This window comes from Ambystoma mexicanum, chromosome 3q (assembly GCF_040938575.1).
Source record: "Ambystoma mexicanum isolate Mex_15411 chromosome 3q, UKY_AmexF1_1, whole genome shotgun sequence".
NCBI lineage: Eukaryota > Metazoa > Chordata > Amphibia > Caudata > Ambystomatidae > Ambystoma > Ambystoma mexicanum.
The window spans coordinates 621800708-621828296 of NC_090926.1; the positions used below are offsets into that span (position 1 = coordinate 621800708).

The window sequence follows — 27589 nt, forward strand, 5'->3', positions numbered from 1 at the left end:
TAGGAACATCACTAAATATCTTAAATATCAACATCCGTAAGGCCCAAGTTGAGAGAAATAAAGGGAAGAAGATCTTTATGGCCTTTATAGACGTCACCCAGGCCTTTGACACTGTAAACCGGCCAAAATGATGGAACGAACTACAATGGAGATGTCTGAGCGACGCATTGTAAGTCATTAAAGATCTGTACTCAGGCACCTCAATAAAAGTAACAATGGACAGATTAGGTCTGCTGTCAAATGAAATTCCCACCAACAAAGGGTTAAAACAAGGATGCCCAGTGGTGCCTGAATTGTTCAATTTATTCATATCAAGCATAGAAGATGCCTTTACAAACATCAGATGTTTCACCAAAGATCAGAAGATCTGTGGTAGGACGATTATTGTATGCTGATGACGTGGTCCTGTTGGACCAGATGCCAATAGGCTTACAATGGCAACTAGAGGCGTTACAGAAATATGTGGAGGTAAATTAACACAAAATAAATCCATCTAAATCAAGGATCATTACTTTTGAAGCATCTACTGGGAGAAGCTGGAGAAAAAAAAACAACGTATGGTATTTACTGGGAGAAGAAATCCCAGAGGTGAAGTCATTCATCTATCTTGGAGTATGTTTGAACACAAGTAGAAGTGACGACCCCAAGATTAGAACTTCTGAGATCTAAAGCCAAAAACTTGGCGAGCTAAGGCACACTGTTAATGAAAAGATTATGTAGCTTCTCGATGAGCCCGTTGGTTTCGTTCAATCACATGAAGGTTCTTCCGGTTTTAACATACAGAGCAGAAACTTCTTTCTCCTTTCAGGCTGAGAATTGGTCAAGGATCGAGGGAATTCTTTGCAAAAGGGTACTCCGCCTACCAAAAAGTTCATCAATCCAGGCAATTCGAATGGAATTAGGCCTAACAGCGAAGAAGACCATAGTGACCTGGAAATCCCTCTCCTTGTATAGAAAATGTCTGGACGAATCTAAGAGAGGTGGCTTTGTGGTTCTAAAGAAAGCACTCAGAAAAAACAACGAAACCTCGCTGTCAGAATGGAGAACGACCTGTGAAGCAATTATAATCGACTTGGGGGAATCTTCTGATCAAACCCTGTGGGAGAACCGAAATAAAGTTTTTTTTTTAATTGCATATACAGGACTGGATCATAACTCAGGAGGAAAGACAGTCCTTGAAACTCTATGGGAAACCTTTCCAAGAAGTGAGAAGGTTGAACTCACTACCGAAATGTCTCCAGCCCTAACTGGTATTACAGAGATCAATTTATGAGATTCCGATTGAACCTGTTTTCCACCAGGGAAATATTGTGCCGAAGAGGAAACAGCAGAGGTTGGGTAGCTTGCAGATTGTGTCATGAAGAGGAGTCCCTGGAGTCATTAAAACATCTGGTACTATTCTGTCCCGCAATGAAGGACACAACATTAAGACTTATGAGAGAAGGGACCAAGAAATATGGCTCAAGATCTATGGAAGACTGGAGGCGAGAGCTTCTTTTGGGGGACCACATCCTGCTTACCCTGGCTAGTTAAATTACTGATAACATTCTTTGCAAGAATCACAGTGACAAATGATGAAGTAGTGTGGATTATCTCAATAAACAGTAACATTGGACTTGAAGAAAAAGAATTCGTGTGTAAAGTGTGAAATGGCAAAGGGTATTGTAGAACCAAAGAAAGCCAATAAATAGAAAAAAATAAAAATTATGTAATTTGTGCAGATTGCGGGACAACTCTCACAAACGTAGTGTTTTTTTTTTTTGTATATCACCACACGTTCTTACATTTCCTGCAATGGACACATGGGTGAAAGGATAATTTGGTTAATCCGCATTCTGACAACAGAAGCAACTCTGTTGCCATTTAGCTAACAAGGGCTCGCAGCATTATTCTCTTCCTCGTTCACCTACTGCAGAAACCCCATCATAAGCGATCGCTCCAACCTTTAAAACAAAGTCACCTGCTGTGCTGATCCCGTCCACTCTGGAGCAAGGGCCAATAGAAAGGCTTGCTCGCTGATCCAATGGAAGCCGGCAGTAGTCTTTTGCAGCGTGTCCACCATTTTACAACGGGTACACGCCATTGATTGCAATGGGGTGTCGTGAACATAGAAGAGGGACCCACTTCAGCACGTGTCTGCTGTGGACATAGACAGGGAAGAAAGACGTTTACCGGTCTCAGCATGCAGTAGTCTAGTCTTGTGGTGGGTCCTGTCAAAATGCTGTCACTGTAATTTCCTCCCCATGTTCTATCCCTTCGCTAATTCCTCGGGCTGAATGCTGCGATCCTACCCGAGAGCCCTGTTTGGTGGGTTTGCTTTTCTCGGCAGGATGGAACCTCTCTTGGGACAAAGCCGCACCTTGTGTGGCAGAAAGCCTCGACCCCCTAAAGATACACTCCGGCACATCAAGAATAGAGAGAAACGGCGTGGCGTTGAACATCACGGGCCGGCTACTGTCTACCTACAGGTGGCAGGGGCGGGCAGCAGGGACGCCGGCACCTCAATCTATGTCTTCTCCGAATACAACAGGTAAAGTAAAGGGGGGCTTGTGCAACGTGTCTATAGGAAATGGGGATGGTACTATTTGCCATGCTCGTGTGGATGACCAGGGCAGTATCTACACAGCAACACCGTGCAGTTTGCACGTCTGCTGGAAGCTACTGGTAACATTAAGTCTTGCATATGCGCTTTTGAAAGCTCCTGGCAAAATAAATGTTGCGCACGCAGTGCTGGAATCTCCCAGCAAAATCCAGTAGAGCAAACGTCTGTTAAAAACTTATGGCTAAACCTAATAAACATATACGCTTGTGGAAGTTCCTGTCAAAACCGAACATTCTTCTTGTGTCGGTTTTGTTTACTGGTGCAGTAGGACTGCTACTTGTCCAAACCATGCTTGAGCTTTAAAGAAATGTGTCCTTTACTCTGCGGTTTACTTTCACTTGTGCCTGCACTTCGACGTGCTGGAAGAAGACAGGAGCATAAGTAAACACCCTCTCGTTGGCGGATGTGGGAAAATACACATGACTATGATGCAGCCAATGCATGTCCGTTTACCATGCCAACCAAGTAGTCTGCTTCTCAAAGCCCCACCCCTTCTCTCCTCTTCTAAAAAGGCTGGCTTGCTAAACGGACATCCCTTTCAGACAGCTCCTTGCCTGAAGCACAGTGTACTTATGGGTTCTGCTGCATCAGTCTCCTGATCTGCAGCCCCTACTCTTCAGTGGCACAGAGCAGACTCGAAGGTTGCACATACCCTGTTTGACCATTGCTGTGACGGCAAAGTCAAGCCAGATGGAGGCTGTATTTGAATCTGCACCTCATACCTGAAATCATAATAATTATGACTATTAGCCTGGTGGCAAGGATACTCCTGTGAATAATGAGCCATAAATGATTTTTTCGTATTGTCGGTGATAGTTCACACAATTAATTAAGCCACATCAGATTTGTCTCATAACATGTCAATACTGTGAGCCCATTCCAGCTATGGACTTGGTAGTTGGATTTTAGTCATATGGCCTGTCCCTGTTCAGCTCTTAAGACATAGTGGAGAGGAAGAATTACGAGGTTGGCGGTAACCCGTGCCGCCAACCCTGTAACACTGTTTCCGCCGCCTGTGATCTCGGTGCCAATGGGACATAACAAGCCCCGCCGGCCTGGGATCTCAGGCGGTGGAAAATGTCGTTCCCCATTTCCATAGAGTCCTATAGGACTCATAGAGTGGGGACACAGAAGCACTGGCACCGTTGGTGCTGGTGCTTCCGTGACAACTCTGCCTACCAGGGCTGATGCGCCCAGCAGGTCAGACCTGCCGGGTGCTGAGGCCTCCGCAGGCACAGTTGTGGTCTGCTGGTCCTGATTTGTGTGCCGTGGCGGTACGTTAACTACCGGCACCCTTAACTTTGGACCAGCAGACTTGTAATGAGGCCCTGTGTCTCCTTTTATCCCTTGGGTGGTTGGGTAACACCTCTTCAGCACAGAAAGCCCCCAGCAAGTGCCTGGTAGAAGCCATACTTCCAAGATGCACACCTACAGCAAAAGAGACAGCCTCACACCACAGTGTGGCATACCAAAGAGCCTTTCAAGCTGCAGGCCTGGGACGGACAGACAGCAGAAGGGGTGGGGCTAAGGGCTTCTCCATGTTGGTTTTCTGTGGGCATTCCTGTCTACTACACTTCCTGCAGAAGAAAAGTACTTTGGTTATGATGCAGGAGGGCAAAGGTCACTTGCTGCCTTAATGTTGATTGGACCACTAAAGCAGGCTTGCTTTTGTCTTTATAAGGAAGGGGTCTCCCACTCTTTGTTGGATTCCTTTAAACATCTACAAAAATAACAGAAGAATTTGTTTGAACTATGTTGAGAGAGAGAGAGAAGTGTTTTCCAAAATCCTCCACTTGTGTGTTGAATTCATGTGTTCCAAGATCGAGGCAAGCTCTGTCCCCTAAACATGCCAGGGAAAACGGAAGCCATGCTAATTTGTTCTAGATTCAGACTTTAGTACAATGTTTTGATATACGTTATTTTGGACAGCCCAATAGTATTTTTAATTCATACATTTTGACTGCTAGCTTGAAAGCATAATTGCCAAGGTGTGTGTGTGTGTGTGTGTGTGTATATATATATATATATATATATATATTTTTTTTTTTTAACTATTTGGAAAACGACATTTAGGGATGAACTTCATTGTAAAATATCAGAGTACGTTTTGTAGAATGGCGATTAATATTTGTTTTCTAGGTATGGGCGTTTATGCAAATATGTAAAGTAAACTGGTTATTTTATGCTAATTGGAACATGTCAGACAGAAGTAGGCAGATTGGCACTATATTTGTTCTCATTGTAGTCTGAATATATTTGTAGTGTTTGAATGGAGCTTCCCCAGTATTGTAAGTTAGGGGACCAACTGTATTTCTCTGATTTATTATTTAGTATGAAACCTCTGCTTCAGCCGTTTTCTTGTTCTACATTGTGGGGTGGGATTGTTTACGGTGTGTGTGATTGATGGCGTTTCTCTATCATTTTTGTTTTTATTGATTTGGCTGAATACAATCAACCTTTCAAATTAAAAGTACAAAAAGTTTAAAACACTTTAGAAAAGTTAAAACATTTCATTTCGTCCCAAAATCATGTAATAACAAGATAACTCATCAAACGTTTTCCATTAAGTTGCGGCATATTCATGTATTCAGTATCCATATTTTCAAGGTATAGGCCGCCCAATATAAAATTACAAAAATAGAAAGGGAATAATTGGATCAACAGTGAAACACAGTAATAAAAATCTAGGTTGTGCTGTAAAATCAGAATTCCATGTATATTAGTCTAGCCGCAATGCTTCAAGAAAACCAATGGCAGCAATTCCGACAGAAGTATGAGTGCAAAGGTGAGTTGCCACAACATTCTTGAATGGATGATTCTAAGACCTTTAAAATGATTTCCCAAATAAGAGAAGTTTGTCACTAAGCATGGGACATTCAGTAAGTAAATGTTGCAAAGACTCTCTGGTTCGCATTGTTGAAAAATCGACATATATTTTCACTTTTCCTAATGATTCTCTGCCTCGTTAGAACATCATAGGTGGGCCACAAATTTAATCTTTATTGCATAAAAGCGGTTCTATGTAAAGGTGAAGGACATTTTGTCAAATAAAGTTCCAGTGTACGATGGTTTTTGTTATTAAATGGATAATTCCTGTAATCACTATAAAATAGGCATACTTCTCGCGTTCTGATCCTGTCAAATTGGATTGAATAATTTTTGCTTTGCTCTTGTTGTATTAGTCAACAAGAGTTCCAATGTTATATCAGCTTGCGGCGGTGAATTTCTAATAACTGTCTTCCACGTGGTTATAAACTTGTGGTTTGATGTGAACACGTACGTGTCTAATGTGCTCAAAAGCTTAATTGCTTTGGAGCTAAAATACATTTTCTAAATAAGGCACATAATTTCCATATGTAAGAGCCATAGAGAGAGATCAGTCCCATTTCAAATTTGATCATTGACACTGGGAGGCATTGTGGAAGAATTAACACTCCTCCAAAATTTCCCTTCAATTTTCTGCAAGAAGATTTCAGGAAAAATGCATTTAGTTTCTACACCATATAACATCGTTGGTACAGCTTTTTGGTTAAAATAGGTTACAACGGCACACTGGAAAATTTGGCGAGTATGATCTAGGCCTGCAAGATAGCTGTACATAATATCCGTCAGGTATGGAGTGTCATGATCTTGGTAATTAATATTTATGCCGAGGTAAGTATAGTGGTGAACTAGTTCCAGTTTTGAATTATGTAAGGTCCAGCTGAGAGTTCTTCTAGCACCTTGTGTTCTACCACAATGCATAACGTTGGTTTTATCTTGGTTAATGGCTAACTGATTTTGTTCTGCATAGCAAGCAAGTGCATCTTATAGTCTCTGGTTTTTGAGAGTAGCACCAAGTCGTCTGCATATAGCAGCCACGGTATTGGTTGTCGTCCCAACTTGGGTATGTCTGATGAGATGTTTGAAAATGCCTCTTTCAGGTCTGATATGAAAATATTAAGAGGTCTGAAACAAGAATACAGCTGTGCTTTAGACCTCTGTATGTGGCAATAGGTGCAGATAGGATTCCCTCCAACGTCTGGTGTATCTGTATGGAAGTATTAGTATGAACAGATTCAATGAGTGAACTGAGAGATGGAGGGCATTCTTCTTAGCATAATTTGGTCACCATCAGCTCTCTGGAGACTAAATCAAATGCCGAACGAAAATCTTAAAATGCCAAATACAATGGTTGTTTTTCGGCCAAAGAATGTGTTTTTATAGCAGTGATGGTCCTAAGATGATTGCTGTGCCCACCCCTGTCACAAAACCTGTCTGAAAGGGGTCCTGTCTCTGAGATCTAGTTGTCCATTGATTAAAATCTCCCAAGATGAAGCGGGCAAACATTTTTCCGGGTGCATTGAGTAGGGCGATGGGTCTGTAGTTCGTCAGAGATTGACAATCCCCTTTCTTGAAAATTGGGACAATTATGGATTGTGACCATGATTTTGGAAGAGAATTTGTCTCGAACATGCATAAAGATTTGAAAAAGAATTGCCGCCCAGGCTTCTGGATGCTCCTTGAACATATTGTTGTTCAAGCCATCCAGGCCCGGCGCTCTCGATCCACTTGATCATTGGATATAGTAGAGAATATCTTCCTCAGATACTTGAAGCGGTAAGGATTTGTTTGTTATTTTAGGAAGCCTCGCAAGGGACGGGATCGGGAAAACATTTTGGGTGGTAAAATGGTTCACCCATTGCAATTCTGAGACACCATTGATCTGAGTGGAAGTTGCATCACCTGATTGGCTCCATTTAATAACATCCATGTTTGAGCAGAGTTCTTTGTAGTGATAGCCTCTAACATTGCCTTTCCATCTTTATGAAATAGCCAGGTTCTTCTAGAACTTATCTAATTTTTATATTTGGATTTTGTTTTTCATTGCCGCCGATCTTTTGGTTGGAGAGAGAAGGCAAGCACGTCTCTTATCTCGGTGGAACTCTGTTTTCATTGTTCTTCTATTCAGGATCAAATCGATTGTTTGCTTCGGTAAGCTATTCTGGCAGTTGCAGATGAATGAAGTTTCAAAAATGTAGGGCAGTTGTATATGCCCACCCATGTAATTGTTTTCATCGAAGCCTGATTGATGTTGGGTAATGTTCTCGTTTAAATGTCACATCGAGATGTCAGACCAGCGAGTGGTTTCTTCCATTAAGAATAACGTGGCCCTTGTATCTTGTCGTGAGTAAATCAGGCAAGGACTGCCTGAACCAGCTTAAAATTAGCATTTTATGATTGCAGTGGGTTTGTTTGATGACTCCAAATTTGGTGCCATTGGCAAACAGATCATCATCTATGTAGATGTAATCGATAATGCCCTCCAGTGAGCCACTACGCTAAATGTTTTGCGGTGGTAAGTCACCAGGCAGAGATCCATTGCACATTATCAGTTGTCTCTCTTTCATGAGGGTTATCCATTTCTGACGAGCTGAGTTTCAATTAAGTCATGCTTTGGTACACAATGTAAATTCAAATCGCCCACTAGGATAGTGTGTGTGATGGAAGGAGTTTGGATAATCGGGTCTAAAATCATAATAGGCTCTTCAAAGAATTTGGCATCAGTAATTTCTGCTGAATTCTTGTAAACCTTCAGGAGAGCTGCCAATTCTAGTTTGACCAATTGAATAATCTTAACTGCAACCAGCAGACCTGAAGTTGGCCTCCCTTTGTGGGCAGTGCTGGCAGGGTGTAAAATGATCTGATGATCAGCCCATGATAGGGTTTTCGAGAGCCATGTTTCTTGCAAGGCTATGATGTGAAAGGGGTTTAGGTAATTGTTGTATCCTTCCACCAGATGCACAAATCCACGTGTGTTCCAGCTTGCTAAGCAAACACAGATCTGTTTTTGAGTGGGTTGTTATGCTTGCAAACTATGCCAATTATGGGAGGGATATGAATTCTCTGGTCTGGAGTCTGTATGTTGCGCTAAATGCTGCATATCCAAACGTATGATTTTGGTGGGTGACTTCGCCAAAGCTCGTTCTTGTCTTTGTATTGAATTATTCTCAATCGAAGGATCCTGAGCAATCACGAGTCCCATGGGGAAAAAGTTCCATGTTAGCTTTCCAAATAGTGTTCAATACAACTCCCGATTGGATCCACAGCCTTGCAATCGATAAGTCTGTCCCATCCACGAATTCCACTTGATGAAGGACTGAGGAGGTAATGTCTTCAAGACTTAGAATATCTCCAAATATACTAAGTACACTATTTCTGTTGAGATCATAAGTTATATAGGGAGAAGGACAGCACTTCATAATTAGATGGTGATATTGTTGTTGACATTATTTGGCATATCTGTGAGATTCTCCCCGGCTCTTAGCTCTTTTTTGCGCTTGAAGCGGGTCCGTTTTGATTTTTCTCCTTGTTGAGATGGTCATACTAGGGTGCCATTGTTTAAATTCAGCGTTCAAAAAATCATCCGCACATTTTGGATTATGTATGTTTTGTTCTTTCGCTATAAGGGAGGTAAGCTTGTGTTGAGAATCTAAATATAGATCTACTGCTTTTTGAATCTCCATTTGTCTGTCGTCCAGCATTGAACATTCCTTTCTTGGTGGTAGAGATCTACTCGTGCCAAGTGGACTGGTACTAGAACTTTGTAGCTTCTGGTAAGAAGTTTTAAGCACATTGGTCGCCTGTTGCTGTTCAGTCATGGCCATGACATGGTCATCCAAGGGCTCATGAGCAATCATGTGGTTATTGTTTCCACATGGCTGGTATATTTTTTTTTTTTCTCTGAGATCTTCATGTACTTTTTAACTATCGCCAAACTTGGTTTGACATTCTGTTTTTTGGATAAAGTAATAGCTTGTATTTGGGACTGATTACGCAGTTTTGGTGTGTTTTTGTTATTTTATTTTTTTCTTTTTTCTTTTCAATGTTCCTGCTCTGGGTAAAGATGGTGTATGATCGTTTGGTTATCTCTGTCCGAGCTTTTAAAGCAATCAAGGATGTCGAAGTTTGTGAAGCTTCCAAACTGGCGGGGGGCGCTGATGTCTGAAACCTGTGGCCGAATTATCTGATCAAAAGCGGGCAAAACACTTCCCCTCAAATTCGGTAAACTAATAGCTGGTACAAAACGTCAGACTGCTCTCTCAAAGATGTTTGTGGTCTCCGCATAGTTGGAAATCGTTGTGGGGACAAGGCAGCCACCTTATCCATAGGCTCTATGCTCAATGATGATTGCCGTTTTAAGAGCTGAGTGATGTGGGCTGTCTGGTGAGTGAGTTTCACATCTAGGGTCTCAAAAAGTTTTGACAAAGAGATTATAGCCACGTTCGTAGCAGTCAATGTAATCTCAAGAAGTGGCAGGTGGGCTAAAGCATCTTGAGGGCTCGGCTGAACAAACGGGACATTACCCATTTTACGAGGATTGGGGTGGGTAAATGATATAGATGGAGAGGAAGAGTTGTGGAGAGAATGCCCAAACATGAGATTGTGATAAATTGTGATTGTCATTTGTAAGGCGTGAGGGCTTTGGCATTGTGGCTATGTCTAATCCTTCTACAACCACCGTTTGTGACATAGCGACATCTGATAACAATTGAATGGAAGTTTGTAGTTTGTGGAGGGCATCGTTGGGTTAATCCATTTGTTAACAAGTTGGGATGTCATTACAATTGATCTGACCTTTCTAGCAACTCCTTGCTAGAATTGTCAACTCGCTCACATATCACTTTATTTGTGTGAAACGAACAATTTGCAACAACGTTCACTTCGTATGATGAGATAGAAGGCGTATTTGTAAAACCTGCTACCAATAAGAGAGTCTGGGATCGACATTGGACTAGACCCGCCACAAGGCAGCATGGCACATGGGGGAGTCTTAGAAATTACAACAGACTCCACCAGGTCACAATCAAATTCTAGACTTTCATTTCACACAGCTGACGGAACTCTCGAATGTCAACCGCATGAAGCTTTTTTTCTTTCTTTTTTTTTTTTTCTTCATTCTGTGAGGCAGACACTGCAAAGATTGGTATCTTGGCTACTCTAATGGCCGGGGACTGTCTGTGCGCCATCTGCTTCAATTCCATGGTGACCTTTGTCGTCTCTATTGGAAGCAGCATTGCAGATTTTGGTGTATATAGGTCCTTGGACATGGCCAAGGTCACTGTACACCAACTAACGGGTAGGTGTTTAAAGGCTGAAAAGACTTGCCTGCAAGTACAAGTGCAAAGGACACGCCAGTCGATGCCTGCTGCTCGTCGCACAGCTAAGCGGCACTTCCGGGCATTTCTCGGTTGTGCACGCGTGCCACAGATATGACAAGATGGCAATTATAGGGGGTGGAGCTTAACGCTCTGTTCTGTAGAGTGACTCCAAACTTGTGCAAATATCTATAATAGCAAAAGTAAATGTAATATTATTAGTTATAGTAGAATATTCATGTCAGTAAGCACTCTTAGATGACATAACAAGCAAGCTCTTATGCAAAATCCAGGCGTACCACAAGGCAAACAAATGTCCACAGATTTTCGATCGGCCAGGGGTCCATGCAGCACTTATCGTTTGCACGCGCACGCAACAAGAAGATGGTAATTAGGGGGCGCAGCTTAACACTATTCTGTAGAGTGACTCCAAAGTTGTGCAAATATCACAATGCATACAAACGGCCACAGATTTTCGATCAGCCATTGGACCAAGCGGCTAAGTGGCACTTCCAGGCATTTCACTGTAATGTCAAAACCTCTATAATAATAAATAGTAGGACTGTACCGAATAGCATATTTAGTATTCGGCCGAATACCGAGTAGTTTATCAACTATTCGGCCGAAGCTGAATATGAAGCCGAATAGTTGCTTTACTTAATAAATCATGTTTCAAATTTAAAAAAACACATATTAAAAAAGCAAATCAAGCACCATTTTAAATGCATTCTATACTTTTTATTTATCTTCATTGTAATTAATGTAGCATCTTTATTTAAAGTATAAAATCTAGAAATAAAACAGGTTTAACCAAAACGAAGGGACCAAATGTACAGAACATTGTTGCATATTCAGTGCCAGTTAAAGTAGGAGGCTTCTCAAATGCAAAAGGACTGACTTTGTGAATCGGATGCATTGCCTTCTCTATCCAGTTGCAAAGTCGATGTGGTTGAGTTTCGAAAATTCTTTGCAGTTCACATAGAAATGTATAAAAAGGTTCATGTCGGCTCATGCAGGACACAAGTCAAGAGGAAATATGAAATGCGTGAACTCTATCTCACAACTATTCACCCCACCCAAACAAATACTGCTCACTTTTCACTTATCCTAGCCACTCTTTCTTGTCAATACGCAAACATATGCAACTTATAATTTCCTGATAAAATATCAGATAATGTTAAACTCGGGACTCAAGTCCTTAAAAAAAAGAAAAGGGGGAACTATGACGTACGCAATGGGAAGTGACATGACAGGAACTGAAAGCATCTATGCACATTGCTTTCAGTTTGTTTTTTCCAACTGAAAACAGTGCACATTGAATATAAACATTTGCCAAAAGAAAAGATGTTCCTGTATTGTTGCAGGCTAAGTATAAAAGATGAGCACCTTTTTTGTCTAAGAATCTGTAACAAAACATCCCCCAAGAGCAGATTACAATATAAGATATTTTTCAGCTGTGTGATAGCAATTTGTCTGGTAATTCTATTCAGTTTTGCAAACTGAAGTCTAGATTTGCCTTTCTGAGTTCATGTTGCATTGCATTCAAATGAGAATGTCAAAGTATTCGGCAAGAGCCTAATAGTTTAAAACTATTCGGCCAGAGCCGAATAGTTTTTTTTTACCCGGGATTCGGCCGAATACTTACTCGAAGCCGAAGTTCGGTACACCCCTAATAAATAGACATTCCCATGCCATTCATTACACTCCTAACGACCGATATTGCTCAGGGTTTCCTAGACAACAATGCGATTCCCATTCATCTGAAGTGCAGGGTGCTGCTGGAAGCATGTGAAATGGGGTAGAAGAAAGGTAGAGAGGAAAGTCATTGCAGCATGGTCGCTGAGGCAGTTACTTGCCGGCCGGTCAGCTGTAGCATTCAATCTCTGGATTGGCAGTTAAGGGCTCTGTGGGAGTGTGCAACAAAGACGGTGGCAGGACAGTCGTTGCGGAATCTGGAGGCAAGTGCGAGAGGTGAGAAGGGGGAGGCAGAGCGGACTGCGAGGAGAAGGCTTGTGTAGTACCACAGCAGCCAGCGTGGTATATGGCATCCTGTGAGTCAAAAGAATCCATAGCTTCACCAAAAATGTATTTCCCTTAAATCCTGGATCTTGATCATCTCCCAGGATTCCATCATTCTATCCTGGGTGCTAATTAAATGTAAGAAGCAGGTAAACTGGCTCAGTGGGTTAAGCACCATTCCCTAAGATCTCAATTTTGGTTTTCTATCCTCCCTCCAGCCATCCGTACCCTTGAAAGCTGATAGTATTGTATCAACCTGCCACCAATACCTCTGAGAAAAAAATCAATAGCTACCTGAACTGAGTCCTAGACCACCTGACAATCAAACGCCCAGGATTCCCCCCCCTCCACCCCCCTCCAACACCCCTGGACAGCGCACCTGTAGGATACACACCTAACCCACAGACTGAAGAACAGACAGCACCTGAAAGCACTCAAGCTTACCAACATTGGAGGAAACACCAGTACTGCCCTAGCACAAGACATTAGTCGACCACTTGACCTGTTATCTCTGCACCGAGAACCAAAATGCCCCAAAGCAGGAATGGGCACTGAGAAAGAGAACAAGATCAATGCACAATGGACATGGATACACAAATCCACCTGACTGCAGTAATAACAGCCTCAAATGCAGGAAACACCCTGCCAAAAACCAATATCATCAGAACAAACTTCAAAAGAAAAAAATCCTCATCTTACACCATACCTCGCGACAACCCCAGAACATGGATACACCAACGACACTGAGATCTCGAGACAAGCAGAATCGCCCCAGATAGCCAGAAAAAAGATGGGAGCACCCAAGAAGAGTGTGGGAAGACTCCAACTCCCTCACCCCATACATCGCAAGAACAGAAGGGCACCATCAACACCCACACAACACACCAGACAAGATGACGAAGCACTAGTAACCAATAACCCAACCATTAACCTAACAGACCGATTCAATGAAGAAGAAGCCTTTGCTGATCTTCAACCAATCGGCACCAGTAGAGAAGCACCGCTATTGAACAGCCAAGCTATCAATCTAGTAGACCGATTCAATGAAAATACAGCCTTCGCTGATCTTCATCCAATCAATGCCAATACAGAAGCACCGCGACCAAACCGCTGCAAACCAAAACAAGGAACAACTAATAAACAAAACCACACCAAAAAGATCCACTGCAATTTAATCAATGCAAGGTCAATGTCCAAACATGCCACCGAAATATACGATCTCCTATGTGACGGAGGTATCGACATCCTATTTGTAACTGAAACATGGCTAGAGGACAACTACAAGATCACCCTCAACAACTGCCTGTCTGAAAACTTCAAATGCGTCCAAGCAAACAGAAAAATCAAATCATCCACAAGGAACACTTGGCTATCAAATTGGAAGACCCAGTAAACATTGATAAATGCAAATCCTTAATCCTACGGCTATCGGTAAACCCCAAAACAAACCTGAAATTCATACTGATATACAGACCACCAACCTACGGTGCAACCTTTTTGTAGACACCTTCACGGAAGCATTCACCCCTATCCATCAAGCATAATCACCTGATCGTCCTCTGAGATTTCAACTTCTGGTTCGATGAAGAAACCACACACACATCTCTAACCAGCCAACTAGCAGCAATGAATCTACAACAACTAGTCAAAGGAGCAACCCACTCGGCAGGGTATACACTTGACGCAGTCTTTGCCAACAAAGAACTCATTACCACGGCACCCTCAATTCAAATACTCTGGAGTGACCACCTCATCATTCCCTTCGTAATCACAATGACCACTCCAATAAACCAGCAACAAGGCAAACCACTGACCACCATGAAAAGAAACTGGAGAACCATCAAAAACTCCGACCTAACTGAACTTCTGGAGCTCAGCAAACCGCAAGCAACATTTATGGAAGAAGCTGACCTCGACAAAAAAGTAGCCCTACTCCACACCTGGAATGTACCAACTATCGACGACATCGCCAAAGAAAAACCTTTCACTCCTTCTCGTAAAAGAGCAATGGCAAAATGGTTCACCCCACTACTCAGCACCATGAAAAGAAATAAACGAAAACTAGAACTAAATTGGAGAATCAAAAACGACACTGCAAATAAACTGAAATTTCTGCAACATATCCGCTCATGCGAAGAGGAAATACTACGACAACCGAATCTTCAAAGCACCAAACTCACAAAATGAACTCTTCAAAATCATAAATGAAATAAAAAAATCGACCTGGTTGCAACAATATGCCAATGTCATGATCACAGCCAGAGTCCATGGTCTTAATTCAAGCGTTCAGGCCTGGCAGGATACATTGCATAGATCAGTGGGTCTAACGTGGGTGTTAGCTTGACACATATGGCATTTACACCACTGACAGCATTGAAATACCATAGACTCCCATAGATTATCAAAGCGGTTCAATACTCCATAAAATGGCTGCCTAGAGGCTCATAAGTAAACTTCAGCATCGAGCCAGTCATTTGTCATAGAGAACTACTTAAGCTCCAACTCTACTGGAACGCACACTTTGAGTTTTACCCGCTGTGAGAGAACGGATCTCAACAACCGGTGGGGGGTGTCTGTACTTCCGCTCCCTATATGGTGGAGGGGAGGTACAGGAGACCCCAGCCAAGATTCTCTATTCGGTAGCAATGGTCGAGCAATCAAGGCCTAGCTTCTCAGGAGGTGATGCAGGCTGGTTCTTAAGTACAGTGTAACCCCAAGCCCCCACAAAGGAATATCCACACTCTGTATTGGTTAGAACACAGTCTTTATATAATCAATAGTTAAGGTTATGTACATTCATCATGATAACTCACTTTGTACTCCGGCAAAATCTACAATGACAAATATTTACAATCCTAAAGTGGTACCACCCCAGATCTCATTGAAGTGCATGAACAGTACTGTACAATGTCACACAGACCAATAGAGTGAAACCAGCAATAGAGAGAGGAGAGGAAATAAGATGGTTGAGCAATAGGCAGAATACTGACCCCTACCACTAGGCACAGTTCTGTGTGGAGATCCCCCCACCTGGGCAACCTGTAAAGAAAGATATAGCACGAGCCCAGTCCATATATTGCTCTGCAAGTCTTATTTTCCCCTATAATGTTTTTACCCCCCCAATGTACCTGGTGGAGTCGAGTTCCTCGAAAAGGCGTCGACAAACGTCGAGGCACTCGCTGTTCGGCGACGGGGAATCGACGGCCCTTCTTGAATGCCTTCCCTTTCAAGCGGGAGGCACGGGGCGTCGAACGTCCGTCGACAAACGAGGTAGAACGATGTCGAAGAGGCGGCAGCTTCGTCCGAGCGGTGCTCGTCGGCGTCGGGGCGTCGGCGTCCTGCAAGGCGGAGGTGTGCGGGGCACCTCGATGACAATAGTTCTGGACCGCAAAGATTGAGACGGGAGCCCAGCAAGGGCGTTGAGTTGTCCGAGTCTTTGAGGTCGTCGGGTGGCGGGAAACCCACCGGCAGGTTTCTCCTCGGCGCGTTGGTCGTCCTCGACTTTCTCCGGCAGGATAAGAGGTCGACGAAGCGGTCGAGAGAGTCCTTCGATTGAATGTTCTTAGGCAAAGGAGCGGACGGCTCCGGTCGTCGGCGGCACGGCGTCAAGTGGTTCCCACGGCTGGGCAACACAACTTCGACGGGCCTCCAGCGGTTACACAAACCTGCGAACCCTGGTCGACGGCAATGGACTTCGACGGCGTCGATGTCCGGGTGCTTCACTTCGATCTCCTCGGCGGTCCCGTCTCGGGTCGACAGCCTTTCGAGGATCTGTCTTCCAGGGCGCTTCGGCGAAGATGGAGCGGTGCTCGATGGTCCCTCGGAACACGGGAAGAGGGCGCCTTACCAGGTCCTCTCTCGGGTCAGCCCTCGACGAATTCGTCAGCCTTCGGATCGGTCGAAGCAAATGCCACAGCAAGTCTTCTTCTTCCAGCTGGACGTCGAGGATCAGCAGTTCCAGTTACTCGTAGAGTGGAGACTCAGCTCTAGAACGCTGCTGAACACAATGGTCGCTTCTCAACCAATGGTTCCTTCTGAACACTTTTCCAGTGGTGAGAGGTCCCCAGATATACTATCCTCTCTCTCATCCACGCTGCTGGCACACAATCAGCAGCCAATCATACTGCAGGGCATTCATGCAGTCAGTCAGCCAATCAGGCACACAGTGCATTCAGGCCACACTCCTCCCTTCCAGACACTCACAACAAGAAATGTGGATTGGGACAAGTACCCAGCCATTCAACACTACACACTGCATTCAGGCCAGTTTCGGGCAGGGCTGTATCAGTCTTTGTCTCACATGCCAGAAACCAGACAACCACAACAAGGAGTGTATATTGGTCACCCACTCCATTCACCCAGGTCCCACCCACAGGAGGTACCCACAACATACAGTCAATGGGAAGGCTCCAGTCAGTCTAGCTGGGCCTTCACAACAACACCATATATGGAACTTCCACCCAACAGCCAGTCAGGGGGAAGGGACAGAGTCAGGGCTTCCCAGGACTTTGGGAAAAACAAGACAACAGGCAATAGAAAGCAAGAGGCCACAGGGGCCATCTTGTTTCTATCAGGAATCAACTGATCCCAATGGCAGGGCCTGGGTGTCCCAAAATGGAGGACACTCAGAGCACCTGGCAGATTCAGCATGGAGCTGCCACCAGCCCATACCCTGCTCTGGGGCTACCCACAGGTGCCCAAAAACATACACTAGGGGCACAGGGTTGCACCCCTACCCATGGGTACCATAAGGGTATCCCATGGGTCTGTTCACCAAACCAAAAGAGAGAGCTGCACTGCCAGGAGTCCCACATGGACTCCGGGCCAGAAAACATAACAGAACACACGGTAGAAACAGAAAAAGGACAAGGATTCAGAGGCCCTGTCCCTCAGATGCATTTCCAGCATCACACCCGCTGACAGCGGTGCAACACTACCAGCGTTTCAGCTCACAGAATCTGAGGAAATAAAAGAAATATTAATTCTACGAATTGCTCAGACACCATCCACAGATAAGACTTACCTGACAGAAAATTCCTTTGGCACAGTCTTTCAGTTGAAGAATATTCTTTCATCACAATCTCCTCAGACCACAGTCCTCGCTCGCAGCCGCAGCACCTTCCAAAGGGTTTTCTCAGCATTCCGACGACCTGCAGAATAAAAAAAAGTTATTTGGTTAAGTGAAGATAATTTCTACACTCATACGTACCTGAAGCTCCAAGTAGTTAACCGTGCTTCGCCGCATAAGGTTGCAGCCTTTTCAGAAAAGGCAAACTTGCGCTGTACAACGTATTCTCTTCCTGATTACGCGCACAACCATTCCGCTACTAAAGATGCTTCCTGGATAACGAAATCCCGTTCTTAGATAGGCGCCTCAGCAGCAGCGCTCGCGCCAACTTTCCATAAGAAGTAAGGTGTCCATACTTTTCTCCTTACGTCTTGAACGTTCAGCAAGCTCTTCTTCCTCCAAGAACCAGTAAAGAGAAAAGAAGAATTAAATAGTTTGAATGAGCAATCTCTCCAACATAGACAACAGTTATCTTGATTTGTTATTTCTGTCAAAAGATTCCATGCTTTAAAGACACTTGCCTTCAAAGTCTTCCAGAGTTCTACATCATTCCAATCTTCAGAACTACAATTTCAACGCGCCCCTGTTAGACAGCAGGAGGGAGAGCCCCATAAATATAAAACGCAGGTGAGTAGAGTGTGTGGTTTCAGATACAGAAGGGAGTTAATTTCTGGGTGAAGCTAGTCAAAAACTCTCATTAGTTATCAACACACTTTACACTTACAGTACCTCTATTCTATTTATCTATGTCTTAACGGGAAAAGAATCTAAAGGCCTCATTGTAGCAGGTCAAAGGGGCCAAGATCATTACGCTCCCGAGGAGTCCAACTAAGCGGTACAGCCAATTCCTTTGATGAAACTATGCAATGACCTAGCAGACCACTTCAAAAACAAAATCATCATCATCATCATCATCGCCATTCAACAAACCATACAAAGCAGACCACTCTCCCATACTATGGACCCCACCTATCCTCACGAGAAACATCCAAACAAACTATGAAGCTTCCCTGAAATATTGGTGGAGACTTTGGTCAAAATGGTAAATCAAAGCAACTCAGGTTCTCCTGAGGACCCCTGCCCCGGACATGTACAAATCAATTGTTTAAACAAGGAACTCTCATGGAATATCACAGGCATGTCCTCAACCTTTCAATGTCGACAGGGAAACTGCCACATTCCTTCAAATCAGCGCACATCAGGCCACTACTCGGAGAAACAGCAGGAACCGTAGAGGACCTCTCCAAATACAGACCCATCCCAAACATCCTCTACACAGCCAAACTGCTCGAAATGTACATGTACAAAACAACCCTAGAATTCATAGAAGAGCACTGCCTACTAGACCAGGCAGAAGTTGGTTTCAGATCAATGAGAGGAAAGGAATCGACTCTCCTCTCAATATGGGATGACCTAATTACAAACGCAGACACGGACAGCAGTAGTGCCTTGATACTTCTAGACCTATCTGCAGCATTCGACACAGTTAACCACAACATCCTCATAACGAGATTAGAAGGACTGGGAATAACAGACACCGCCCTACTGTGGATCAAATCCTTCCTAACAAACAGAACGGAAACCATATGGATGAAACCTTTTAAATCCAACCCAAGAGACTCCACATGCAGAGTACCACAAGGATCGTCCTTCTCCTCGCTATCATTCAACATCTACCTATCTCTACTAATTAAAATCATCAAAAGACATGGCCTCACCTACTACAACTATGCCGACGACATACAAATAATCTTCAAAATACAAGGCACTCAAGAAGAAAACTCAACACTAGAGAACTGCCTTTGTGATGTATTCAACTCCATGAACTTGAACTAAATCAAAATCAACCCAGACAAAACGGAAATAATGATAGAAAAACTAAGGGTACAACCACTACATCCCTTGGCCAAGGGAACTCGGTACAACCCCAGCACCATCGTCAATTGTAAAAAAACCTGGGGGTCCTGATGGACAACAACCTTACTCTAGAGCCAAAAGTAAACACTCTACTCAAGAAATGCTCCTTTCTCCTGTAGGCGGCAAAAAGGATCCTACCGTTCCTGTCCTTCGCCAACAAAACAATCAGCATCATCGCGCTTGTCATGTCCAGAGTAGATTATGGCAATAGCCTATACCTGGGTATGCCTGAACGACTTCTAAACAAACAATGCATACAAAATGCGGCAGCCAGATTGCTTCAAACTACCCCGAAGAGAATGCATCACGGCAGCGCTAAAAACACTACATTGTTTTGGATTTTATTAGTTGTTTTATTGGTAGCCAATGTGCATTGCGTACAGAGGAATACGCAACCAAGCCGCCGAGTTCCTGAGAGACAAATTACACCTACATCAACCAACAAGAGCGCTCAGATCAATTAACGACATCCGCCTGGAACCGAAACCCTACAATAAAAGAAACCTCAGAGGATCTTCTTTCTCTCACCAGGCACCGAAAACTTGGAACGACCTACCAAAGAACATGTGCCACAAAAGAAACCACCTACTATTCAGGAAACTGCTCAAATCCTGGCTCTTCAGTGCATAACTAGAAGACCACCCACAGGGACACACACACAATGATGAATGAAGACACAGATCCCGACTCCCACCAAGCAATCATCTACAAATAGAATCTAACGAAGACACTCCACGACATACTGAACGACTGAGAGATAGCCATGATAGGACGACACTAAAGACTGAATACATAGGCAGACCAAGACGGAAGGACTAGGATGATTCATCAATAGCACTCTGGCCCTGAACCACATCCAAGCCCCAACCGACCTATATCACAATAGATAGCAAGGGAATAGGGAGCATCCAATCCTCCGCTCCTACACCAGAGGGGGAGAAATATACATACCCAATCACATTATACAAAGTTCATTAGAATACAGTTGGGAGCGCGCCGCGCCATCACCCACAACAGCTAGATGGCCAATAAAGTAAAGCAGCAATAACCCCACCAATTTAAATGGAACAAGATGTACTACAACCAGAATACACAACCCACTAACCCAACTTTTAAATATCTGCACACCTAACCCACCCCAAATTTACACAACTATCTCTCACCCAGCAGACTGCACGCACTTTACCACACTGCATCAACAACAAACCAACAACACGTAAACAGCACCAATGGCATACGAGGTCTTGCTCGGTCCGATACTAGCACCAAAGCTCTGCGCACAGTGTATACTGAATTGAAGCCGCCAACAGAACTCCACTTCTTCCACTCTTCTCCTCCCCCTTCAACCGACTAACCCTCCCCGCTCGCCTTCTTGTTTTACAGATCTGCCAAAGCGCCTGGTGACCAACTCTGTTGGTGACTGTGCGCAATATAAATACCTTTTAACGTTAACATATATTTATATATTAAGAAAAGTAAAGTGGTGTGTCATAGTCATTTTACGACCCTTGAAAAACTTAAACTAGAAATGTAACTTATGGTAAAATGCATGCAGCATTCTGTTGGGGAAAAAGGAAAAATTTGTTATGAAATGTTTGGGGAAGGGATTTAAAAATGTCTGGAAATATGGAAGTACTAGGTGGAGGGGAACTTTTTTTTTTTTTTTTTTTTCAGTTCCCTTTTTAGAAAAAAGAACATTTGACGAGAAATGAATACTATACAATAGTTGTGTTTTACGCACCTTTTACAGATCTACATTCACTTTATTTCTTTAGCAACATAAAATGCCTAACTTGTTTTCTGCATAAAAGTGCCATTTCATATACGAAATTTGCTACATTTATTAAAGCGAGAGCGAAAACACATGCAATTCTTGTACTTTATATGTGGAAACCAAGATCCACCAAGATTTTTGGTGGAAAAATTCCCTGCAACTAAGATTTCCACTTTGCTCTTTAAAGGTTTGATGGTGCTACACTGTGACACTCATTGAACCATTGTTTCATAGGTTTAAAGTTAGCAATAGTGGAAGGGAATCTACAAGCAAAACAGGCAGTGAATCCTCCTTCGATCTCTTGTGAAAATGAAGTGCCACCTGGAGGGAGAAATGGTGCCCCACTTGCCCTTGGGATGCACGATTTGGAAGGCATACATTAGTTTCCAGAAATTAATAAGCTGAGTTTTCGAATTAATATGTTCTTGATTCGCAAACACACCCATTTGATTAGCAATGTTGTACTAATATTGTTAATGTCACCAGAAGTTATTTGCCTCCAAAACATAAAATGAGCATCAGTACAGCATTTTTGTGTACCGCTGAAGTAAGGTGAGACGAATCAGGCCTTGCAAATTCTTTAAAATTCCACTAGTAGACTTGCAGGTTAAGTAATTTAGTTTACCTACTCGACCTAAAATAAATGCACATGTCACACCATGGCACTTACTGGTGAACCAGAGGCTACCTGGTCTACTGGTGACGAAAGGTTCTGGGTTCCCTTCGAAGTATATAAAAATCCTGGAAATGGTGCCAACAGCTTTTAGCCCATTTCTTAACAGGTTCCAGTTATTGAATTTATTTCACCTAATACCGACTTAGAAATGATCTCCTCCAAGGACATTGAGTGTGTAGAACTTCCACATTTATTTAGCCAGACGAACTGGGGACTGATTACTTTTATCTCGCCTATGATAACGGAAAGAGTATGCATGAATGCAAAGCTTTTTGATGAAGATGGGTTGGTAGTCTTCTGTTTGAGTCAAACAAGTATTGATTGAAGAAAGGATGTTGCACAAGAGTCAAAGCATGCACAAAAGGGCCCCTCTTAAGCCAGCAATTGGGTTACTAGCAAGAGGGTTATGTATGAGTTGGAAGAATATATCAATGTTCCTAGAATTCAGGGAAGTTGAATGAAAGCTTATGATGTCAGAGAATGACCACCAGCAGGTCTGGCGACTTCCTTTTCAGTACTATCTTGGAACTCACGCGGTCACGGCTCTTTCCTGGTAAACCCGCTAGGCGGGCAGGAACTTAGGATGTCTAAACTTTTTATTTTGCAGGAAACCTGGTTAGCAGCTCCCTTTTTATATAGAAGTCTATATCACAATCTTCTAGCTCACATCTCCTGTGCTTGGGGGCCGTCCGAAGGGTGTCTTATGTATAGGGGCGAAAACAGAATATATGTTTAAGCCATTTAAGTATACTAGACAATATACCAATTTATTGGCAGCGGTATTGAGGGGCTTTACACACGGCCCTGGTGACACTCTGGTCATGGGTATATAGATATATATGATCCTCCTGGTCATATAAACACAGGTGAACTGATGGAAGCAGTTTGCGTCACTCTGTGCTCATGGGTCCTTCACAACAAGAGGGAAGGTATTTTGTTGGCAGGGGATTTCAATGTGAACTGTCTGCAAAGATTGATATCTGGGGTAAGTAACAGAGAGGAGAGTTCCCTTGGCATGGAGATTGGCGCAGATTGGACGGCTGTTTTGGCAATGTTTGATCTTGCCCCGCTCCCCATGAACATGAGGGGGGCAAATTATATTTGGTCCAACGGTACCTCATCCTCTCTCATTGATTTCATATTCATCAATCAGGTGATTTCGTAACTCGAGGCCCATTCTGCAGACTAAGGTGGTGACTATAAGCAATCGCGTCATACTAAGAATGACTTGCAAAACATTGGAATCCAACTCCATAGAAACACTGAAGCCTAATCCCTCTGTCAACCTACAAGGAGACTGCCTCTGTTGATTACATAGAAATGTAGATGATTTGAATGCAGAAATTAAAAAACGTGGCCACCAAGGTGAGGAGTTAATTGAGAAGCATGCTTGGGGATAATAAGGGATCATGACAAGAGTCAATGGACAGTCAAACCAAAGGAAAACAAACCCTGGGTACCATATGATGCTGCCATTGTGAATAAAAACATATAATAAACACTGAGCGTCGGAAAGTAAAGAGGAGTGTCTATGTCTCTGTCTATATCTATGTCTACCGTGGACATGGTTGTCTGCGTTTAGAAGGACATATCAACGGTAGCTCAATGATCACCAATATAGAGATACTACAGCTAAATGGCAGCATATAAATGATTATTCGTACCCATGACTCAGAGGTTTTGGGGTCATGATTCGTTCCATCAGAGGTGGACAACTGGCCTTGGAGGTCAGCCCCATTGCTGATCAGGATTGGGTGTGTCACATAAACGGGTACTTCTGGGTTCAGGGCGCTTGTATGCCTCGTGATCAGGCCTGCCGGTGGAAGCCTCAAGTGTACGGTCTCAGGTGGAGGCCGTAGACTTGGTGGCTCCAATTAAGAAAGTGAAGCCCTCGACGGCAACGGGGCCAGACTGGCTCTCTAATATTGTATTGAAGAAGTATCCTGCTTTGTGTGCCAAGCTTCTGAATTTTATTCTCCATATCTGCAAAATAGGTCTTATTCCAAGCTCTCGGCACTAATCAATTCGGATTCCCGTACACAAACAGGGCCTCCGTACTGACCCAGGCTGCTAATATTTGCTAGTATTCTGCTTGATATACTTTTCTGGTGGTCAGATGAAAATCATCTCCTAAGTGAGCATCGTTTTGGTTTTAGAAAGGGTTTTGGTACGAAGCATGCCCTATGGGTACTTAGCTTATTTCTGATGCTGATAGGTACCCTGTCACTCCACTATGTTTCGTCGACTCCAGCTCAGCCTTCGGTACGGTTAACCACAGCAAATTGTGGGAGAAACTGGACAAGCTGCCTCTTACATTTTATTAAACAACTGCAACACAAAACAACGGTGATGGTTCGGTTATCGCAGGATGGTAGCTTATCACAGCCTATTGAGACAAATGTGGGCCTAAAGCAAGGCTGTGTCTTGGCCCCACTATTATACAATCTGTACATGGTTGATTTGGATGAGGCAGTGAAGGTAGCTCATAACCACCCTCCCCGATATGGGCAAGAAGTAGTAAACCTATTCCCATACGCAGACGACATTGTTATCCTTGACAGAACACCTATTGGCCTACATCATTCTTTCAACGCCCTACAGATCTATGCAGTGGAAAATTGTCTTAGGATAAACATAGTAAAAACAAAGATAATGGTTTTCGGCAGGAAACCACAGGGGAGTAATACGTTTAATTGGCACTTGGGTTCAAATAAACTGGAACTAATAGATAAATATAGGTACATGGGGATACAGGTAACGGCATCCCAACTCATACATACTTATACGATACAATAAAACCTAGGTGTGGGCCAAGTGGCTGGCCATTAAGAAGGTGATTGACATGTGGGGTGGACGATCATTGGAGGCTGAACTAATTGCTTATATTGTGCCAGGGATCCTGTACGCTCCTGGAGACTTTTCCTAGGAGAGCAATTGATTGGTTACCAAAATTGGTGGGGAAAAATCTCGAGGTCCTTCCTGGGTTTACCAGGCACCATACCCGTGGAGGTGATAAGACTGGAATTGGGACTCCAGTCGCTTGTCTCAACCTGGATGGTGGCAGCCTGTAAATTATGGGTCAGTATAAGATTTGGCAGGGACGGGTACTTATCGCCACTGCAGTCTAGTGTGGCCCATGCAGAAAGATACTCCCAAAGTGTTTGCTTTCAGGAGCTGGAGAGCATGGTACAAGCTCCTTGCCTTGGGATATGTTTGACATGCTGCTCGGAGCACAAGGTCCACGTTTTCTTGGGCAAACTTAGCCTGTGAGTTGGAACCATGATCGGATCCGGACTCTTGCATGCTTAGTTGGAAGGCTTAAATCTGCATATTTTACCCAACAAGGGGGTTTCTCCCAGGGTCCAAGGCAGTATTTAATTAAGTGGTGTTTTCCTGTCATGATTTACTTGCGCCGAGACATTCTGCCAGTGTTTGGCGTCAAGGGAGCTTGGCAGAGCATCCCGTTTGAGCAGCGCCTTTGCCGGATTTGCGGGCGGCCAATCAAAACCACCAGACATCTTGACATGTTGTCCAAATCTGAGTGCCAGCTATCTTAAAACGTATGTTACGTTCAGATTGTGTGAGAGCAACCAATTCTGGAGTATGCTCTTTGCAGCAGAGTCATATGTGGTGGTTTCTGCCGCACATCATGTTTGGCCAAGAGCCAACATTATGCTGGAAGCAAAGGGTGGAACCTTCTGGGTCTTGAGTTCATGAAGCTCTCAATAGTTTTAATTGAGATGGAAAAATGAACATGTGTGCTTTGGACTGTTTTGAGGTTTTAATAGAACTAACGGTAAAGGTTCTTTTTATTTGTTTAAAGAGTTTTCGATGTATTTTATCGCATTGATCTGTATTGAGCAATGTCAGTGCAGTTTCTTTTATAGGTGTCTACACAATCTGAAATGTAAGAAGTGTCAACTGTTTTGTAAATTAAATTTTATATAGTGTAAAAGTTAATAACTATATGCACTTGAATAAAGAAGAAAAAAAAAGAAATGCACACAACCGATGGCAACGGGAGACACCATATAAATGAGCTTTCTGTAAATACAAACCCAATTTGTTTGGCACACTGCTGTCAGCTGTGCGCAGAGAAAAATGTGACTTCAACTGCAAAAACATCCCCTGCAAATTGGAGTGTGAGAGTGGACTTTGCAAGCTCTGGCTGAGTGTCTCTGAAAACAGTTTGGCCAACTCCCGCAGGTGCAAATACATAATGCAATCATAATCATAGAGCAAAGTTAGCTCTGGAGGCTAACTACAATGTGTGGTATCGCAGTAGATGTGTCGGTAATCAGTTTTGATGAAACTATTGATCATTCTTTTGCGTACACATCTAGTTAGCCTTGTGTATTCATTATGTTAGAGGAAAGTAGCGACTAAGCAGAGTAGATGGCATAGCAGGAAGATAATTGGTCAAACTAGATGGAATATTGTAGTTTGCCGTCATGTCACTTTCAGGGTAACTGATATAAAACCTCTCATGCGTTGAGCACCAGTTTCACAGATAAATGCAACCAGCAGGTCACAGAACTAGATGTGCCATTAAAAGCAGTTTGCAATAGAATCATGTACATTTTCAAAAGTGTTCACTCGTCAATGTGATGCAACTTTTCGCCAAGCGCTCATCCCCCCCCCCCCCCGAACAACCCCCCAAAAAGAATCTAGTGGACACTATGCGATTTAGCCAAATAAATCTAGTGGACACTATGCAATTTAGATAAACTAACCTAAACTTTACTGTAAATAATGGAGACATTATGGATTATGCAACAACTTAAATTGTTAGGAATGGAATTGCATGACTGTTTATACTGGTCTCTGCCAAAGAGGATATAGTTAGCTCCTAAAAGTATCATGTTGAACAAGAAAACAATCTTGCCTAGCACTCTCACACAGGCCTTCGGCACAAGTGTTAAGGAGATTCTCTGTCTCTTTCTCTGTCTCTGTCTCTCTGCTACACAAGTGTCAATTTAATTTGAAAACCGACAGAATTGCATCGTAAATTGCTATGCGACAGTGCTTATTTTATGCCTTGAAATGATCCGATTCTATAAACTTAGATTCAAGTATTTCTTTGATATGGTTATTAGATAATATTTTAAGTTGCCATAACATGTAATTTAAAATTCTAAAAGAAAATATTTAGCTGGGTCTGAAATTCAAGGGCACTGAACCATTTCACACCTGGTGAACAATTTGAGGAAGACTCCAACACCCTTAACCCCACCTATTCCAATATTCAGGCCTGGATGGCAGAGAACAGTCTTTGCCTGAATGGGGATAAGACTGAGATTCTGCTAGTAGGCACAGCTGCGGTGTTAAAAAAAAAATAAAATAATGATTAATATATTCCAAGTGGACTGTTGGGCTGAGACTCTCTCCCTTTCCT

The 27589-nt window shown here is 43.2% G+C and overlaps 1 protein-coding gene across 1 annotated transcript in view; it reads left to right on the forward strand.

The window, feature by feature from the left end:
• Positions 1 to 2146: 2146 nt before the first annotated feature.
• ELAC2 (elaC ribonuclease Z 2) overlaps positions 2147 to 27589 on the forward strand; it is a 972577-nt gene continuing 947134 nt past the window's right edge. The window contains exon 1 of the mRNA XM_069654514.1: positions 2147 to 2530. Within this exon, the coding sequence (XP_069510615.1) occupies positions 2277 to 2530 (254 nt within the window). The 5' untranslated portion in view covers positions 2147 to 2276. The remainder of the gene's footprint in view (positions 2531 to 27589) is intronic.